The 21,340-nt window shown below is 42.6% G+C and overlaps 1 protein-coding gene and 2 long non-coding RNA genes across 5 annotated transcripts; 2 read left to right on the forward strand and 1 right to left on the reverse strand.

Moving 5' to 3' along the window:
• The first annotated feature begins 135 nt into the window (after positions 1 to 135).
• On the forward strand, positions 136 to 1,399 carry LOC143414351 (uncharacterized). Of its 2 annotated transcripts, XR_013094913.1 has the most exons (3): positions 136 to 452; positions 668 to 817; positions 1,052 to 1,399. It is a non-coding gene; the product is annotated as an uncharacterized LOC143414351 (long non-coding RNA). The 2 variants fall into 2 exon arrangements; XR_013094912.1 differs by lacking the exon at positions 136 to 452 and having other exon boundaries at positions 459 to 817.
• Positions 1,400 to 1,542: 143 nt separating this feature from the next.
• Positions 1,543 to 8,236, reverse strand: LOC143414350 (gonadotropin subunit beta-2-like). Its single transcript, XM_076878543.1, has 2 exons — positions 7,818 to 8,236; positions 1,543 to 2,383 (listed from the first exon to the last, which is right to left on the reverse strand). The coding sequence occupies exons 1-2, from the start codon at positions 7,833 to 7,835 to the stop codon at positions 2,150 to 2,152; spliced, it is 252 nt and encodes an 83-aa protein (XP_076734658.1). The 5' UTR covers positions 7,836 to 8,236; the 3' UTR covers positions 1,543 to 2,149.
• Positions 8,237 to 12,194: 3,958 nt separating this feature from the next.
• LOC143414274 (uncharacterized) lies at positions 12,195 to 14,918 on the forward strand. Of its 2 annotated transcripts, none has more exons than XR_013094793.1 (4): positions 12,195 to 12,846; positions 13,329 to 13,454; positions 13,919 to 14,040; positions 14,161 to 14,918. It is a non-coding gene; the product is annotated as an uncharacterized LOC143414274 (long non-coding RNA). The 2 variants fall into 2 exon arrangements; XR_013094794.1 differs by having other exon boundaries at positions 13,334 to 13,454.
• The last annotated feature ends 6,422 nt before the right edge of the window (positions 14,919 to 21,340 follow it).

Genomic DNA, 21,340 nt, shown 5'->3' on the forward strand with positions numbered 1-21,340 from the left:
GAGCGACCATCTTTGAACAGAGGCGGTGGCTTACGACACCAGCTGTCTGCCATCTATAATCCAGTTTTGAGTTCCCTTCCCAGACGTCTTAACGCCCACTCACATCCTGGGCCATCTGATCTCAGGAATTCGCTTGATAAGGTGGGGCCAGGTTTCACAATGAGCTCACCTGAAACCCTGGCTGATTGTGACCCACACCCTCTTTCACACCTTGGCTCATGTAATTAGGTAGAGGATCATCAGGGGGTCCTTTGTCCCTCTTGGGGGGAAACTCCCACAGGGCTTAAATCTGGGACTCTCCACCACTTGACTCTTAGATCTGAAGAAGCTTCTCGGATGAGAGGTGAAAAGTCTTCAAGCAACTTAAAGAAGTCCAGATGCTTTTCTTTCCAAGCTCCTTAGAATACGATGACCTGGATGACTGAGAACCTTCACAGACATTTTTAGTGTTTGTAAGTTTTTTCTGGAAGCTGAAACATTTAATTCTAGTAAGGCAAGGCAAGGCAAATTTATTTGTATAGCACAATTCAACAACAAGGTGATTCAAAGTGCTTTACAGAGACATTAGAAACAAAAACAGATAAAAGGCATGATTTAAAATTGATTAAAACAAGCAAGCAAACAAACTAACTAGTAATTTTGACTTAAACTTGATTTTAATTTCTAGGTGTACATTTGTGGTGGTCTTACTGAAGATGAACCTCTGTCATGTGCTGAGTCCTACAACCCTGACACCAACCAGTGGACACTGATCACACCCATGGAAACCGGGAGGACTGGGGGAGCCGTGGTCGCCTACAATAACGAAATCTTTGTAGTAAGAAGAGCTTAAAACATACTCTTATTACGGACAGAAATTCAAACATGGAATGTTTACTGTACCTGTATTTGGGAGTCTGTATTATTTTCCAAGTACCATGTACTGGGTTATTGGAATGTGATTTCTATAATTACCCTAGAATCAGATATTTTGGAATCTGGAGACCTATTTACTTTTTTACAACAGAACATTTTTACGTTACAGACTGTAACAAGTCCTTTGTCTGCACAGGTTGGTGGCTTTAACGGTATCACTCAGTTGCGTAGTGTCATCGCATATGACCCAAGAACAAGACGCTGGCGCAACGTTGCTCCCATGTTACACCCTCGTCAAAACTTCGGCATTGCAGTGCTGGAGGACCAGCTGTATGTGGTTGGAGGTTACCACAATGGCGGCTTATTCTGCAATCTGGAGTGCTATGATGAAAAGACCAACAGGTGGTACATTGTCAGCGACAAAGGGATGACCCAAGGTGCTGTCAGTTGTTGCGTTCTGAAGCGACACCCCGATCTGACTGCTTATCTTCCATAATTATTTCACATAAAGAAATAAAGAAATACATTTTTCATCAATAAAAAACTGGCTGTTTCTCTGCTTAAGATCCTGAGGTCTGACATCCCAGTGAAAAAGTCTCTTTTAGCTGAACAGAGAACTTGAACTTTCTTTTCAACATGATGGGCATTGCAGCTTCCACATTTTATGGCCACAAGGGAGGTTAACAGCTATGATATTAAGATCCCATTGGTAAAAGTCAAATCGTTTCTTCACTAATAGGTGATCCATTCAAGCCGCCATCTTCATCTCTACCACCAGCGTTTAGCCAGCTCAACCATCTTCAATGTAGTTTTCTTGCCTACTTTAATGTCCAATTAAAGTAGATGAAATCCAATTAGAGTCACAAATTAGAGTTACTAAGGCTGACTGTAATCGGATCCACAGTTTATGAAGTGAATGCATCGTGTCACATCAGTAAGACTTGAAACTAGCAATGGGACATAAATTCTTCATAAACTGTTGAATTAGGTTATATATCACTTTACAGAAAGAACTTTTTTCCATGTAAATTTTACACAGATGTCATTTTGAATCTCTGCTGGCCTTAGGATATGAGGAAAGTTAAAGTTACTCCAGCTGTGGCGTCAACTTTCAGACGTCAGGCGTCAATTACCTTTTATCTTTTTTTAAGACACTGTTTGAGAGAAATATTCATCATGTGTTTATTTCGATAGCAGAAACATTTTTTTTTTTTTGTAATTACTAGTTGATTCTAAACAACAGGGCAGCTTCCGTATACTCTGTATAATGTGTTTAAATATGATTGAGCTTCTTTTAGTAGTAGAAAGGGATGTCATTCATGCAGAAGTCAGGTTGCAGGCTCTCAAAGGTGCAGTCAGATGTGTCCATGGCACAGCGACCGCAGTGGCAACTCAAAGCCACAGGGTAGGTGACGATCGGGTCTACACCAGGTGGGCAGGCGGGAAGCTCAAATGTTTTATAGTACAGGTCCCGGTATGTGCACACATGCTGGTACACATTGCTGAATGGTATCTTGATGACAGGGTCCTAAAGGGAGGGGAAATGAAAACAGTGTCCTTACAAAAATGTTGTTATAACACTACAGAAGCAACTGTTTTTAAACAAGAAATTCACCTAAAATGTTAAATGAAGTTTCAAAGTCCTGGTTTTAGGCATAAAGTCTTACTGTTAAACTGTTGTGCATCACAGTGAGGGAAAGTTGATGCTTTCAATGAACCATGTGCCAACACAGTGCAGGGGAGCTACCTAAACGCTACTCCCACAGAGGTTGATTATCTTGTTAATAGTGTTACATCTTCAGTGCGTTCAAGTCTGCATACTGTGCTCCTCAAATTTAGAGCTAATGGACTCCCTGGTATAACTCACAAAGGTACACCATAAAGTCATCAAATATACTTTTGGTTCTGAGGGATTTTTAAAAGTAGAAAGGGAGGCAGAGCCTTCAGCTTTCGGGGCCCTCTTCTGTGCAACCAGAGTCAGACACACTCTACTGTTAAGGCTTAAACCTTTTGGGTTTTTTTTTTCATAAAGCATATAGTTGGGCTGGATCAGGTGACTGAATCCTCCCTTAGTTACACTACAATAGGTCTAGCCTGCCGGAGGCTTCCCATGATGTGGTTTTATTGGATTTATTTTCTTATGCTCCACTCTGCTTTTAATCATTATTTGTTATTAATCTTTGGCTCTTTTCCACAGTGTGTCTTTTTTCCCGTCTTCCTCCCCTCACCCCAAACCAGTCACAGCAGATCGCTGTCTCTCCCTGAGCCTGGAACTCCTGGAGTGTTATTCCTGTTAAAAGGGAGTTCTTCCTCCCCACTGTCACTAAGTGCTTGCTCTAAGGAAGGGGGGGGGGGGGGGGTCATCTAATTGGTGGGATTTTGTCTGTATTATTATTGGGTTTTTGCCTTATGATATAAAGCACCTTGGGGTGACTGTTGTTGTGATTTGTTGCTATATAAATTAAATAGAATTGAAATTTAATATATTCCTTTACTTTTGCTGAGAAACCAGAAAGTTTTTAGTATCTGTGACACAGATACAGGTGAAATACACTGACTTTCTTCCCAGTTTAGTCACTTACATGTTTATAATAAAGGTCTGGAGTCACATGACAAATATACTAGACACACAGCTTGACTTTACTGCAAACAGCAGCTGGCAGCATGTTTGTGACTTTATGAGTCATGAGTTTTTCTTTTTGAAATGACGTCATTTTGCTGAGCGCGGAAATCTAAATGCGGCGATGGTTTCCACTATCAGCAAAGAATGGATGAATGAATGAATGAAAGACTGGAAATAAAAACAAACTGACTGACTGGTAAAAGCTGACAAGACTTGACCACGACTCAAGGTTAACCTCCACCTAGATAGGCCAAAAGGGTGGATGAATTTATGTGTGTTTCTTTTTACAGGAGCAGAAGGATGACAGCAACATCTGAGGTTGCATGACGATTTAACTTTTAAATGCCACTTTCTGTGTTTGTGAATCTAACAGGTGTGTTGTTCAGGGGTTTGTGTTGCTCACAGAGATTACTGTGAGAAAGGGTGTATACACCTGTGCAGCGTTAACATTTGCATTTTCTTCTCTACAGCATTACAGTTCTTAATGTGCTTTGAATATGTGATTTATAACTGGACAAATAGTTAATGTTTTCTAATAATGTTTTCCTACTACAGGATTTCTGGGCTTATGTGTGAAGAAACTGTGTTTATAGGTTATGAGTTGGTGATGCTATTAAACTGTGTTCTTGGGAAAATGTTGAATACTACAGGGGAGTGAATATGGGGGGAGACACATCCGGTCTTGAAAACAGTGTGATTCTTTTTACAGGAAATCTTTTTATAGCACCTCTGGAATGTGGAGGGCTGACGCCTAACCCGAGATGGTCAATGTGTTGCTAATGTTTGTTTTGCTTTTGTTAAGAGTGCATGTGGAGGATTCGGTACAAAACAGACAAGGGACATGAGAAAACAAATAAGAGATGCAGTTTTTATGGAACAGTTTAATAGGGGGCTCATAGTGATAAAACAAGTGGAGTGACATTGCTTAAGGAAGTCACTGATTAAATTGTGGATAAAATAAATTGTGGCACTAATAGTGATTTAATGATTTGAGAAATCCTGAACATGATACTTGTCTGTTATGCTGAATACTTTATCGCTTTCATGATTTATAGTTGGTTGTAAATAAGATGTTTGATTTAACAGATTTGTTTTCCAGGATACAGGTTCCAGGTGGAGCTGGGAGTTAATTCAATTCAATTCAATTCAATTTTATTTATATAGCGCCAAATCACAACAAAAGTCGCCTCAAGGCGCTTCATAGATACAGAGAAAAACCCAACAATCATATGACCCCCTATGAGCAAGCACTTTGGCGACAGTGGGAAGGAAAAACTCCCTTTTAACAGGAAGAAACCTCCGGCAGAACCAGGCTCAGGGAGGGGCGGCCATCTGCTGCGACCGGTTGGGGTGAGAGAAGCAGATGAAGTTAAATGAGCTTAACATGTAACTGCTGACTAATGTTTTTACACAGGGTTACAGGTTGGCGGGAGATTGTTTTAGAGAGAATGTGTAACATTCTTGTACAGGTCTCAGTAGGGAGTTGACACATGGCGGAAGCCAGGTGCAAGAGGAGGGTCATTTTAATTTGTAGGTGTCGTGAGGTGCAGGAGATTGAGAGGAGTCTTCCCACAGCAACGTTTTAAATAAAATGAGAGATTCATCGTGGACATTGAGGAAGACAACTAAGGTGTACGACGTGCTCTGCCTTAAATCTTCAGCAGCGTTGGAACATGAGAACCTGAGGTATGAAGGGAGCGTGCCAAGCTCCAAAAGTGACGGCTCGTACCACAACAGCAGTCCAGTTGAAGGGGACAGGCGGGACCTAGTTCCATTGGTCTCAATGTGCAGTAGCAGATGAGAGTTTGGTGGAGACAAGCTCATCTCCAAATAACACGGGTGGCAAAACAGAGGCAGAATAAACCCTCTGACCCGTGCAACGACTAACCAGTAGTCTACCTGGGAAGTTGAAGAAAGAAGAGAAGGATCGCAGAGCATCATTTCACTCAAAGAGGAGGTGGCTGCGTGGCCCGAGGAGTGAGACAATAAGAGGAGTGTTGGCCTTTTCGAGGCCAAAGAGGAGGAGTATAGAGATGAAATATTATTTTACATTCATAATCTATGTTACTATTCATAATCCTTATTATTACTGTTGCATCATTTATGATTTATCATTATTGTCATTTCATTGACACATTTATTGAAACTGATGATGTTATATTAAAGTCTGTATTTCAGGTGTTAGCATAAGCACATAATAATCTTTCATTGCAGGTGCAACTGTAATCATGTTATACACATATTGCATAATTAAAGGGTTGAAGCTTGGTCAAGTTAATTAATGGTTTGAAGCTACGGGCAGCGCGATGTCTGGCCGATCAATGGAGCAAAGTTCAGCTATTGAAAGGTTGCCTACATGTTTACAGTATAATTTACTACATATTGCCTGTGTGCATTCAGCAGCCTGCTGCATTGGAGTTTGCCTGGTAACAGATGACTCAAACGGAGTCAGGAAGTATACTTCTAAAATGTCTTTGTTTGTTGAGTGAGGTCATGTACTGAGGTTAAAATACAGACATAAGTCTGCCTGCACACAGACTTGTGTTGCTTGTAAACGGTATGCTCATGCTCTGTTCTGAAGTGCAGAGAGTAGAATAACAGGAAGCATCTGGAGGAACAGAGGAAGTAGCGGTTCCTTTTTTAGAATATGTCCTCACTGGAGTTACTGGTCATCATAAGTATAAATATCACACCCACCTATTGTCAGGCGGGAGATTGAGCCTGATGTTTTGCAGAGCCCATCTTCACCACATATGTATTTTAATAAAATCATTTGTGTTGACCCACTATGGACTTTCTGTCCTATGTCTCTTCCTCAAAAATTCGAACCGCGACAGTGGCAAATGTCAAACTCCTACAGTCTCCTCAGTTCTCCTCAAATGTTCTTGTCACATGCACAGTGAAGTTGCAGCTTGTTGGAAACACAGTGCCATTCATCCAATCAGGCAGGGTGATGGGTTTGCTCTTCTTCTCTGATGCTGTTCGTCCACACTGCTGCTGCTTGCTGGGACTCTTTGCTCAGGACTTTGCTGCTGTCTCTTTATCTGCCATGTTATTGCTCTTTGGAGCTGCATTCCTTGTCTTCAGGGAGGAGTGAGAGCTCGCTTGTGAGTTTGAGAAACACATGGCACCGTAAATAAGTCAGCCAGAAACTTGGCCTGCATGTTTCCTTTCTTAAAAGCAGAAAATGAAATTGTAGTTGTTCTTGGCTGATCAACACAAAACCTTTTTCCTATGATTATTTTTCATCTACAATGTAAATTTTGTCTCTTTTTCACTCTTTTTTTTCTTTACAATAGCTGGTGACCTGCAGAATCACCGCTCTCACAATTGGAGGCAATTACTTTTACACAGCGCACAAAAACACTGTGACGTCAGACACATTCACACTCACTTTTTTCATGTGCATAAATAAATCATATGGCTGGTGATATGTGCCATGGTGATCCATGAGTATGATCACAAGTTTATTTATTTTTCAACCCAACAAAACAAATAACAAAAACATGATGCAGTGGCAAAGACTTAAACTTACTTGGTGTTGCTTAGCATGTAATATCAGCCTCGAATCCCGCCGATCGTCATTCATCGAGGAGAGAAAACAGACAGCTAATCCACCTGCCCGATGACAAATTCTCACGTCTCGGGACTTTACTACAGGAACTTCCTGGCTGACCTCAGTCTTTCAGCGTGTCTCTTCTCCCCTCGGTGAATGTCGACTCCAGGGCTCCGGCTCTCGAAGGACCAATTAATGATAGGTTTGTAGCTTGAACCTATTCGCTGGAACGTTGAAGACAATATAATTACACAGCAAAAGCATTGAACACCAAGTAGGCAAAGTTCTTCGTGTTATTCATGCATGAGGGAGACGTGTCGTTCAAGTCGGGGGTCAAGTGTCGTTCCACCACTTGACCCCTGTCAGACTCTCAGCCATGCCCGCCCACCTGCCTGCCCGGCTGGGTGACGAGAATCTCCCATCAGCCCTTTACAGCTGCGGGGCGAAAAAAAGAAGCAGAGAACTGTGTATTTGTACATTTTTTGATTTGTCTTTATGTTCAGCAGAGCTTCTACCACCCAGGCCAACCTGACCTGCCCCAATGCACCGCACGCATTTTAGTTGAATTATTCTAATTCCTGAAGCCACATCAGTCCAGCTGATCCCAGAGAAACACTAAAACGTCCAGTAGATAGTCCGTACCGGTGCGAGGTCTTATAAAAACTGAAACTAAATGTTTGTCAAACAGTCTAAGAGCCAGAGAGTGAACTAATACACAAAACAACCAACCCTCAAACATGAGAGTGCTTCTGCTACATAACTGTGTTTGTGTTATTTTTGTACCTTGACCCAGTCCTCCATGTCGCCATCATCGATGACCTCCAAGATTTCCTGCTCCTCAATGGTCAGCTCGTCTGGCTGAGAAGCCTGCAGACAGACAAACACGTTAATTCAAATTAAAGCTGCGATGTAACAGTTTAACCATCTTCATTTCACCCGTGATGTATATTTTTCAAATACCGCCACACTGGTGAACGGACAAAAATGCTCACTGTGGCTTCAACAACATCAGCCAGAACACTGAAGAAAACACTGAGACCATGCCTGCATTTATACCACACTTTACTCAGGACTCGGGTAATATAAAACAACTAATACTCCAAAGCAGCCCAAAACTCAGACTTACACTAGAATTTCTGTACAAATTCAGAGAGCAGGTGTTTTAAACCTGGACACAGAATCATTAGTGCCACAAAGTTTGGGAAAGTAAATCTAAATGGGGGTTGAACACGACTGGAACTGATTAAAAACAGCCAAAACAAAAAGTGTCTTTACTTCAAAGTCAGAATTATAATTGGTGACATGTTAAAACAGAATCTAACATAAACATTCTTGTTTGGAAATAGCTCTAAGATGTTAGGAGAATGTGGCAAATGAGATCACAGGATGGCAAAAATGTACTGTAAAATGATATGTTCTTGTTTCACTTGAACAATACCACCTATGTTTGCACTTATGTAAGAACAAGTATCACTGCTATGGAGTTTTCATGTTTTGCATGCAGACTCAGGGCTGCTAGTCTCCTCTTGGCATTTTCTTATTTAAACATTGGTGACTTAGAACCTCAAAGTTTAGCAGCACAACACTCTTTTTCCTTTTTCCATCAAACATTTCTTTCAGCCATCTGTTTTTATCAGTTTATATGTGGCTGTAATTAATCTACGGCAGACCCGACCATGTTTCCATGCTTTTCAGCATGCACTTTATTCACGCTTGTCGTTCACACACTGGCTGCAGCTTTCCAGCTTGCAGCCACAAACTCCAACATGAACAAACAGTCAGGACTGAATTCAGACTTTAAGCCAGCGAGGTGTGATTGTCGTCCACATGCGTCCGCCTACCTTGCAGCCGCACCGCAGACCACACCCCACCACAGTGGCTAATATTTATTCAATAACCACAAAGTACAAAAGATAAGATTAGATATTTTATTTTTCAAAGATACATGATTATACATAGAATAAAGAAAGGTTCTATAAAAATTACACATGGTGTAGAAAAACATTATAACATACAAATGAATGTTTTATGAAAATCTGACATGTTTATTCAAAGCATAAGAATAAAAGTTTTATACAGGGAGTGCAGAATTATTAGGCAAGTTGTATTTTTGAGGAATAATTTTATTATTGAACAACAACCATGTTCTCAATGAACCCAAAAAACTCATTAATATCAAAGCTGAATGTTTTTGGAAGTAGTTTTTAGTTTGTTTTTAGTTTTAGCTATTTTAGGGGGATATCTGTGTGTGCAGGTGACTATAACTGTGCATAATTATTAGGCAACTTAACAAAAAACAAATATATACCCATTTCAATTATTTATTTTTACCAGTGACACCAATATAACATCTCCACATTCACAAATAGACATTTCTGACATTCAAAAACAAAACAAAAACAAATCAGCGACCAATATAGCCACCTTTCTTTGCAAGGACACTCAAAAGCCTGCCATCCATGGATTCTGTCAGTGTTTTGATCTGTTCACCATCAACATTGCGTGCAGCAGCAACCACAGCCTCCCAGACACTGTTCAGAGAGGTGTACTGTTTTCCCTCCTTGTAAATCTCACATTTGATGATGGACCACAGGTTCTCAATGGGGTTCAGATCAGGTGAACAAGGAGGCCATGTCATTAGTTTTTCTTCTTTTATACCCTTTCAAATTCAAATTTTATTTGTCACGTACACAGTCATACACAGTACGATATGTAGTGAAATGCTTGGACAACTGCTCGTGACCTAAAGAAAACAAAAAAGGAAAAGGCTATGAATAAGACAGGAAATAAATATGAAAAATTAAAAAGGGTAAATTTAACTAGGAAGGAATAAAATATAAATTAAGGTTAAAAATGAAATAACTGTACAACACAAATTAGAATGAAGGGTAAATTTAACTGGGAAAGAATAAGATAAAAAAAAAAAAAATATATATATATATATATATATATATATATATATATATATCTTGCCAGCCACGCTGTGGAGTACTTGGACGCGTGTGATGGAGCATTGTCCTGCATGAAAATCATGTTTTTCTTGAAGGATGCAGACTTCTTCCTGTACCACTGCTTGAAGAAGGTGTCTTCCAGAAACTGGCAGTAGGACTGGGAGTTGAGCTTGACTCCATCCTCAACCCGAAAAAGCCCCACAAGCTCATCTTTGATGATACCAGCCCAAACCAGTACTCCACCTCCACCTTGCTGGCGTCTGAGTCGGACTGGAGCTCTCTGCCCTTTACCAATCCAGCCACGGGCCCATCCATCTGGCCCATCAAGACTCACTCTCATTTCATCAGTCCATAAAACCTTAGAAAAACCAGTCTTGAGATATTTCTTGGCCCAGTCTTGACATTTCAGCTTGTGTGTCTTGTTCAGTGGTGGTCGTCTTTCAGCCTTTCTTACCTTGGCCATGTCTCTGAGTATTGCACACCTTGTGCTTTTGGGCACTCCAGTGATGTTGCAGCTCTGAAATATGGCCAAACTGGTGGCAAGTGGCATCTTGGCAGCTGCACGCTTGACTTTTCTCAGTTCATGGGCAGTTATTTTGCGCCTTGGTTTTTCCACACGCTTCTTGCGACCCTGTTGACTATTTTGAATGAAACGCTTGATTGTTCGATGATCACGCTTCAGAAGCTTTGCAATTTTGAGACTGCTGCATCCCTCTGCAAGATATCTCACTATTTTTGACTTTTCTGCACCTGTCAAGTCCTTCTTTTGACCCATTTTGCCAAAGGAAAGGACGTTGCCTAATAATTATGCACACCTGATATAGGGTGTTGATGTCATTAGACCACACCCCTTCTCATTACAGAGATGCACATCACCTAATATGCTTAATTGGTAGTAGGCTTTCGAGCCTATACAGCTTGGAGTAAGACAACATGCATGAAGAGGATGATGTGGACAAAATACTCATTTGCCTAATAATTCTGCACTCCCTGTAAAGCACCTTGAGGCTACTGTTGTTGTGATTTGGTGCTATATAAATAATAATAACAATGAAGAGGCCTGTATAACACACAGATTTTAGGCTGATAGCCATCTTCACATCTTACTTTCAGCAAGAAAGTAAGCATATTACTTTGGTTATTAACCACTAAGGTATTTTCTTTTTTTTAGCTGTAAACTAAAACAAAAACAAACAAAAAAAGAACACCTACAGGCAAAACTAGGCACAATTTAGCTCTATGACAGTACAGAGAAGCTGCCGTAGCGCAGTTAAAATAATGGCCAGCATATGGATTGACTACACACACACACACACACAGACAGGAATAATTTACCAAAAACATTACATTACAGAGAACTGAACTTTTCTACAAACAGAGAGATCATAATGGAACAGAAACATCATAAGCAAGGATGTTTCTGTTCTTTTTGCTTGTGAATGACCCCTCCAATAAAATGACTAGCTAGTGTTTACAGAAGTGAATATGCATATAACCTCACGTGGTTATTTAAGTTTTGTAATGAGTGCAAAAACAAAAACAACAGCAACAAAATCAACAACAACAATATTATTAATAATAATAATACCAGAAGAAAGGAATATAATAATGTAGAGCGAAAGATGGCTCCTCCTCCCTGAGCCTGGTTCTTCACGAGGGTTCTTCCTGATAAATTGAAGTTTTTCTTTCCCATTGTTGCCAAAGCACATTCTCATAGGGAGTCATATCATGTTGGGGTTTTCAGTGTTTTCTCTCTATTAATGTAGGGTCTTTACCTCACAAACAGCTTGTTCGCCTGGGCCATTCAGGCTGTTAACAAACCCTATCCTCTTACGCTCCACCCCTGCCCACTCACCTCACCAATCTGACCCATGGTCTCAGTAACTTTCATATATTTTGCTTGATTGTATATATTTCTCCTGTTTGTTATTTATTCCTGCTGTTTTACTATTTATATCTTATACCCCCACAGTTGCTATGGAGCACTCATAATTTGGTTGTACATGTAAAATGACAATAAAGGGCCAGAGCACCTCTGACACTTTCTGTGTAATAAGCAGGAATGTAATAACAAGGCAGTGATAACTGATTAAAATGCATCAGGAAGTCTGGAATGAACTGAAAACATGTATGCATACATAGTTGTGGGGAGTCCCCCTTACTGGGGGGGGGGCAGGATGACAGACCAGGGGGCTCCTCCAGACAGCATTTTCTATCTCCCAGCTGGAGTTTTTGTTTGTCTGTGACTGGAGAGTCAGATTTTTGTTGAGCTTCACACTTGCAGACCTAAGTCAGTTTGCAGAGATCCCTCCCACTCTGGCTTTTATGTCCTAGATTTCTTATCTGAAACAGTAATATTTCAGTGACTGCTGCTTGTACCACAGGTTAATACACGCTACTGATCCCTGATAGGAGAATCATCAATTTTGGCAACAAAGAAGCCTGGTGGATGTTTGTTTACAGTCTGATGATGGGACATCATGCTCTGCATCGTCAAAGTTTGCCTCCTCATTATTATTCATACCCAGTAATGTGAAGTATGCTCATATCTACTATAACTGAACCAACCTGGTGCTCTTCATTTATGGAGGCTGTTGAGTCTGAATGTTGGATGTTGTGTATCTTGTGTTCTCTGGGCTTTGTTGTCCTCAGTCTTTTCGCAGGATCAGAAAACAAAACCAGGAGGCGCGTAAATGTTTCTTCAAATGTTTCTTCTGGATGATGATAAGACTGTGACACGGGATGCCACCTTTGGTCTTGTGATGAAGCAAAGCTCAGGAAGAAGTGGGATTAAATGGTACCCACATGTGTGCTGCTGAGAAGGATGTACAGGGGCACCTGCAGCCAAATCCAAGCCTCAGGTTAGTTGTAGTTGCAGAACGCTATAGGACTGAGACAGCTGAGGCATCAAATGTTTGATTAAACGGATGAAAAAGAGAAGTTTCTTCCCTATAATTATCACTTCTTAAAATCTGTAGCAACTTCAAGTCTTTCAGCATGCTGAGCATGCAAAGAATGTGACAATATATTTTTGTTCAATATTTAATTTCTTTTAGTTGCAATTGTTAAATGAAAAAATATATATATTCTTATAATTTAGCAAACTAATTTATCAAAAAAAATATACATATATCTGTATTAGTTTTAATAAATTAATTTGACACCTGTATTGAAAATACCATATTGTATTCATACAGAATCAGTTTGGTATCATTGTTTGTCTGCTCACTGATTGTTGAAACTAAGAGCTACTTTGATCTGTTTAGATCTAAAGTATCCAAAGTTGAGCTCTGATGTTTCTTCACCCCTGTGTGTGTGATATGTGATTCCTACATGCTGGCAGAGCAGCAGTTTGTGCTCACAGATGGTGACGGTGTGGAGAGACGGTGGTGTTTCCTCAGAAGAACCAGCAGAGTCACTTGCTGACTGATGCTCATCTGCACTGCACAGAGGAAATCAACTGACCGAGGTTTGTCCAGTGACGTGTTATGAATGTATATTTGTTTTATGCTTACAGTTATGTTTTTCTTGACAGAGGCTCTGCAGAGGTTAGACAAAGCAGAGAAAACATGTGCTTTACATTTTACTGTGATTTATTGAGATATTTGTTGCCTGATGTTCAGCAGGAATGGAGAAATAGAATCAAAGGGAGATGTTTTTGATGTTTTTGTAATGATGTAAGTAAATCTTCAATATTATTTATTTGCTTGGTTATATTAGGAGTGTTTCTGAGTGAGGGGGGAGGAGTCATTATCCAGGTAAAGTGACGTAGATCAGTGGATACACTTGTCTCCTCTTTAAAGGAGACAATCCAAGTCATCCTTAAATGTTAGTGCTTTCAAATACACAAACATTTTTAAAGGACAAAAATGAACATCCAACTTTGACTGTAACACAAAATAAATCTTTCCATGTGTGTTTTCAAACTCTCAGATGGGCAGCATATCAGTCTTGGACTGTCTAACCTGCCGGAGCAGCACTGAATGACCACCACACATGAGCATGTTCCTGCAACATTCAGCATCTGATCCTTCATCTGTGTGCTTCTGCTTTTGGTAAGTAGAGTTACCCAACTCCAGTAACTCTACACACATGCCATCCATTTCTGACGGCCTGGTTACTTCCTGTCAGTTACTTTAGAAACCATGTGGTCACCTGACCTAACACTATTCAAGTGTCACATGTCAAACAGCTGGAGAGGAAACTACACCAGTGTACTGGGATGTTTCACCAACACGTGCCAGATGCTGTTCCTTCATGGTGACATCACAGAGACAGCCCCACCCACCTCAGGACCTCGCCATTTATCATGATGATTATAATGATGACAGCGAGCGGAACTAAGACTGTAAAAATCCACGACCAGAATTTTTCTTTCTAATTATTAATGAATACTGAGAGCCTCTTTCTGTGTTTTGTATGTTTTGGGGTTGTTTTTTTTACCTCATTTGTTACTAACAAAGTTCACCAAACTCACACAGTTTACATTCTGTATGTTTCCATCTTTACCAGCCACACTCTAATTGCATTTAAGAAAATAATCCTTAGAAATCGTCATTTTTCTCTTTTGTAATTGATGATAATTCAGTGAATATAAGATAAGATAAGATAACTCTTTATTGTCATTGCACAGTCATACATAGTACAGTAGTACAATGAAATTGGAAAAACTGTCCTACGTCGGCACTACATATAACACAACACGATATGACACATCACAACGTAACAAACAACACAACACAGTAACACACTGCTTCCTTCTATTGCGTCACACATTGCTTTAAGTTTTTCAGTGTCCAGTTATTTTTTACTGCTGTTTAAATTCTCTGAATGTTTGACCCTGTAGACTGTTTGATGGACTGCTTGTCTTCCTGTTTGTAACCGCCGCCTGTTTTTTTTAATAAAGATTTGGATTTCTGACTTCAACACAGCCTCTGCGTGTCCTCCCTTTGAGTCCTCTTCCTCTGTGAACGTGTTGCATGTGTCACAGATTCATTTTATTAGCAGCTTTCCCACAGTGAGTTGCATCAGCATTCATTCACAGCACATTTCAGAAGGATTCAGATTAATACAGTGATCTTATAGTCAGAATGATCCTGACAGAGTGCCACTGTAAACTATCTTTCATCAGGTAAATTTCAAAGTTCAGTATTTCAAAGCAGGAGTTATGAAGACTCATACTGGCATTAGGACTAATAATATGTACTTACAAAGTCAAAGTTTTTTAATTATGCTAGAATATTGGAAGACAATCAACTTTTAGTGTTTTCCGCATATTAATTATTCTGAAATAGAGACGTGACCCTAACTGTACAGAAGCAGTAAACAACTGACAATCTTAACAGACATCATTGGCCTGAGCCGTCATGCACAGTGAGTCTGATCCTTTGCTGTGAGAGTCTGACAAGCATGTTTCTGGTCAGTTTGGAAGAAATAATATCACAATGTTGATCTTTTTTTCAATATTCCTTCTCTTTTACAACACAAACTGTGATCAAAGGTACTTATGTTCACAGCATGTAACTATACTGACAGTCCAGGGCATTGTGGTCTGTTGAGCTAGGGTTAGCAATTCAGACATATGTAATCAATATTAAACGTCTCTGACGTGGGCCACTGTCCACAGTGTTGGGAAATCCATACCAGGCTGGAACGAGTCAAGGTAGGTGAGCATCCACGAGAAGACACAGCAGATGCATCCTACTAATACTGACAGGACCAGGAGACTCCAGAAACCGAGCATCTTCTCTTCAGTGCCATCCTCGCCTGTCACCCTCTCTGCCCGCAGCTGAGTATGGAGTAGATAAGGGCGCAGAGAAACCCTTATTACTAATTTGTATTATAATTCAATTTTCATGAAATATTCATATTCAGTATTGGTCCTTTTATATTAATAACCACGTATCCACCCAGGCTCATGGTGGGGCAGGGCTCTGTCCTGGGATACTTGAGTACAAGGTAATGTACACCCTGACCAGGTATCCAGTCTGTCAGAATTGTTTTCAATATTTGGTTCAAAAATATGAGTGACAACAAAAATCCAACTAGGATTCTTGCATATGATGAATGAAGTCTGTCTTTGACTGAATTGTCCAGCTGATCCATCAAACCCCCAGCAGGTGAACCTTATTCATGACATAACACCGCGACAATGTAAAAAATGAAACAGCAACAGTCTAAATGTAAAGTGCATTCTAAAGTCCTCTTCAATAAATCATATGCAAAGAGTCATTCAGGACTGTAAAACGTGAACTACAGAACCCAGAGTCTTCATCATTAAATCTCTGGTTGCTTCGTTTTTCTATCCTATATCAGATACTTTAAGGTTAGGTTAGGTAAACTTGCATTCTCATGGTGAGGCAAAATGCTTTATGTGTGTGTGTGCGTGTCATGAACGGCTATAAAAGGCCTATAATTAAAGAACAAAGCGGGGTTTGAGTTCGAGTTGCGGCAGACTGTCACTACTTGTAAATGGAACGCAGCCTTCCTACGGCGGACAGCTAATAACAGGAATCGGACGCGGTCCACCCAAGTCCACAGCAACCACCATAGCAACCGCCTAGCATGACCTTAAAAACATATTCTGTCTTCATAACTATCAAAACCATGAAATGATTTGCAAAGTGTGAAAGTGTTACAGCTGCAGAGAGCTATGGCGGTATCTTTGGAAGCTGTTTACACAGCTAATAATATACGATGTAACCATGGAGACAGTCAGTCACGTGAGCTAGCGGTGCATGTTTACTACAGTGAATAAGGTGATTGTGTGCACAGCGTCCACACGCTGCAGAGGGTAAAGACATTACTTCAATATTGTTTTATATTGATATATATTTGCCTTCTGTTGACCATCACCTCAGGTTCACCATTACAGTTTCAGCATACAGATGCACACTGTCTAAATATCAACACATTCAAAAACTCATGTCTCAGAAATAAGCACAGCTGTTCATGTTTGTCATTAGAGTTTTATTTGTAAGAAAATTATGAACTTCATATTGTGTATCAAATAAAAGAACATTTCACAACTCTGAGTCAACAGAAACAGGAAACAGAAATGTCTCTGAAGGAAATTTCCGTCCCCGGTTTCCTCCAAGGCGTGAGCGATAAGCAGAGTTTTGTCCTTTCCTTATAAGATTCCTAATTATTCAAAGTAACACTCAGGTATGCCGCTCAGCTGGGTTAGTTACGACGTCGGGAGCAGCTTGGGAGAACAAGGAAACACAGACTGCTTCAGGTTGCCTTCCCAAATCGACTCAAAGGTTTATTTAGTACATAACAGCTTATATAGAGGAAAAAAAGGTTCGTGTGTCAGCAGGTTCCGGTACAGACCAAATAAGGAAACGTCTTCCTGCCTTCTGAGCAAAGAAGTATCCTTTGTGTAGTTTATCTCTTCAGTTACAATTTATGATCATCCCAGCAAAATACACTCCTAGACATAGAATACAGAGTTCTTTCATTAGTGAATTCTGAAACAAACCACCTGGCCTTTAACGAGCCTTTTTCTAAGAGATAAAGAAGGGAGGATGGGAGTAAGGAAGTGGTCTCGTCTCTGTGGTATTTTCGACCTTGGGGTACCAGCCTGTGATTCTTACACATCAATTCTTGGGTCAGAGAGAAAGAGAAAAACAACTAGTAAATGGGCCTTATTGAGTAACTCTTTTCTGTATAATATCACTACAAAACAATATCCTGTAAATGCTACCATGGTATCAAAATATCACAACAGTCTCTAATGTAGACATGTACAGTGTAGTGTAAGCATTAAAAGATCATAAAAGAAAACACTCATAAGACCCTTATGAAAAGGACACCGAGGGAACAGTTTACCCTGCCCGGGATAGGGTTACCGGGGCCCCGCCCTGGAGCCAGGCCCGGGGAGGGTGCCCGAGGGCGAGCGTCTGGTGGCCGGGCCTTAGTCCATGGGGCCCGGCCGGGCACAGCCCGAAGAGGAGACATGGGCCCATCCTCCCGCAGGCCCACCACCCGCAGGAGGCGCCATAGGGGTCGGGTGCATTGTGTGCCGGGTGGCGGCCAGGAGTGGAGGCCCTGGCGGACTGACCCCCGGCTGCCAAGACTGGCAATAGGGACATGGAATGTCACCTCTCTGGTGGGGAAGGAGCCTGAGTTAGTGCGTGAGGTTGAGAGGTACCGGCTAGATATAGTTGGGCTCACCTCTACGCATGGCTTGGGCTCTGGAACCAGTCTCCTGGAGAGGGGCTGGACTCTGTCTCAGTCTGGAGTTGCCCCTGGTGAGAGGCGGCGGGCTGGGGTGGGTATTCTAATATCCCCTCGGCTTGCTGCCGGTACGTTGGGGTTTTTCCCGGTGGACGAGAGGGTTTGTTCCCTGCGCCTTAGGGTCGGGGAACGGGTCCTGACTGTCATCTGCGCTTATGCGCCGAGTGGCAGTTCAGAGTACCCAGCCTTCTTAGAGTCCCTGGGGGGGGGGGGGGGGGGGGGGGGGGGGGTGCTGGAGGGTGCTCCACCTGGAGACTCTGTTGTCCTGCTGGGAGACTTCAATGCTCACGTGGGTAACGACAGCGAGACCTGGAGGGGCGTGATTGGGAGGAACGGCCTCCCTGATCTGAACCCGAGTGGTGCTTTGTTATTGGACTTCTGTGCTAATCACAGTTTGGCCATAACGAACACCCTGTTCGAACATAAGAGTGTCCATAAGTGCACGTGGCACCAGGACGCTCTAGGCCGTAGGTCGATGATCGATTTTGTAGTCGTATCAGCAGACCTGCGACCATATGTTCTGGACACTCGGGTAAAGAGAGGGGCTGAGCTGTCAACTGATCACCACCTGGTGGTGAGTTGGATCAGGTGGCGGGGGAGGACGCTGGACAGACCTGGTGCACCTAAACGCGTAGTGAGGGTGTGCTGGGAACGTCTAGCAGAGGCCCCAGTCCGCGAGATCTTCAACGCACACCTCCGGCAGAGCTTCAACAGCATTCCGAGGGAGACTGGGGACATTGAGTCCGAATGGACCATGTTCAGCGTCTCCATTGCCGAAGCTGCGGCATTGAGCTGCGGCCGCAAGGTGGTTGGTGCCTGCCGTGGTGGTAATCCCCGAACCAAATGGTGGACACCAGAGGTGAAGGGAGCCACCAGGCTGAAGAAGGAGTCCTATCGGGCTTGGTTAGCCTGTGGGACTCCGGAGGCAGCCGACAGGTATCGACAGGCCAAGCGGAATGCAGCTCGGGCAGTGGCTGAAGCAAAAACTCGGGTGTGGGAGGAGTTCGGAGAGGCCATGGAAAAAGACTTTCGGACTGCCTCGAAGAGATTCTGGCAAACCGTCAGACGTCTCAGGAGGGGAAAGCGGTGCTCTACCTGCACTGTGTATACTGCTGGCGGAGCGCTGCTGACGTCGACTGAGAAAATTGTCAGGCGGTGGAAGGAATACTTCGAGGACCTCCTTAATCCCACTGACACGTCTTCCAAGGAGGAAGCAGAGTCTGGGGATGAGGGGAATGACCCGCCAATTTCCGGGGGCGAGGTCACTGAGGCAGTTAAACAACTCCTTGGTGGCAGAGCCCCCGGTGTTGATGAGGTCCGCCCCGAGTTCCTGAAGGCTCTGGACATTGTAGGGCTGTCCTGGTTGACACGCCTCTGCAATGTAGCGTGGAGATCAGGGGCAGTACCTGTGGACTGGCAGACCGGGGTGGTGGTCCCCATCTTTAAGAAGGGGGACCGGAGGGTGTGTTCCAACTACAGGGGGATCACACTCCTCAGCCTCCCTGGGAAAGTCTATGCCAGGGTGCTGGAAAGGAGAGTTCGTCCGTTAGTCGAACCTCGGATACAGGAGGAACAATGCGGTTTTCGTCCTGGTCGCGGAACACTGGACCAGCTCTTTATCCTCTCCAGGATACTTGAGGGTGCATGGGAGTTTGCCCAACCAGTCTACATGTGTTTTGTGGACTTGGAGAAGGCATTCGACCGTGTCCCTCGGGGTGTCCTGTGGGAGGTGTTGCGGGAATATGGGGTGTCTGGCCCATTGCTACTGGCCATTCGATCCCTATACAACCGTTGCAAGAGCTTGGTTCGCATTGCCGGCAATAAGTCGGACTCGTTCCCGGTGGGTGATGGGCTCCGCCAGGGCTGCCCTTTGTCTCCGGTTCTGTTCATAATTTTTATGGACAGAATTTCTAGGCGCAGCCAAGTGGCGGAGGGCTTTCGCTTTGGTGGCCTCAGAATCTCATCTCTGATTTTTGCAGATGATGTGGTTCTGTTGGCTTCATCGGGTGAGGGCCTCCAGCTCGCACTGGAACGGTTCGCAGCCGAGTGTGAAGCAGCGGGAATGAGGATCAGCACCTCCAAATCTGAGGCCATGGTTCTCAGCCGGAAAAGGGTGGAGTGCCCACTCCGGGTCGGGGATGAGTTCCTGCCCCAAGTGGAGGGGCTCAGAGTAGAGCAGCTGCTGCTCCACATCGAAAGGAGCCAGCTGAGGTGGTTCGGGCATCTGACAAGGATGCCCCCTGGGCGCCTCCTGGGTGAGGTGTTCCAGGCATGTCCCACCGGGAGGAGGCCCCGGGGCAGACCCAGGACACGCTGGAGAGATTATATCTCTCGGCTGGCCTGGGAACGCCTTGGTATTCCCCCGGATAAGCTGGAGGAGGTGGCTGGGGAGAGGGAGATCTGGGCCTCTTTGCTTAGGCTACTGCCCCCGCGACCCGGCCCCGGATAAAGCGGATGAAGATGGATGGATGGATGGATGGATGGATGGATGGATGGAAAAGAAAACACTAACATTTATGTGAAACTAATTGTAATAAAAAAATGAACAGGTGGTTAATAGATGTAAAAGAAAGAATCTGAAAACAACACTTTTTTGGTCTAAGTGATCAAAGTAGAAAACAAAACTGATGTTCAAAAACAAACCGTAGCTGCACTAATATTACACATCTCCATTGTTGTGGTGAACAGACATGTTGCTTTTAAAACCACATGCAGTGTGTGACCATGACTGTTCACTGAGACCATGGCTGTGTCCCAATTAAGAGACTGCATGCTTGAAGTACGCATTTTAAGTGCGGTTACGTCACCGCCACGCGACGACGGCTGTCCCAATTCGAAGTGTACTTCAAATGCATACTCCAAATGCGCCGTCGATTTCCTTTTTTTTTTTTTTTTTTTTCAAAATATTAAACTTTATTAAGAAACAGTATACAGAACATGTATACAATCAGAACAAAATTAACATATGCCAGGGGGTGTAATACAAAGAATTACATACATTCAAATAATTTGTAATTACTACAAATAGTAATAGTTTTCATAGCCTTTTTGTTAAGTGATCCACTAATCAATTTTATGTAACATAAAACATCATTATAGTAATGTTTAAAATTAGGT

This window comes from Maylandia zebra, linkage group LG20 (assembly GCF_041146795.1).
Source record: "Maylandia zebra isolate NMK-2024a linkage group LG20, Mzebra_GT3a, whole genome shotgun sequence".
Taxonomy (NCBI): domain Eukaryota; kingdom Metazoa; phylum Chordata; class Actinopteri; order Cichliformes; family Cichlidae; genus Maylandia; species Maylandia zebra.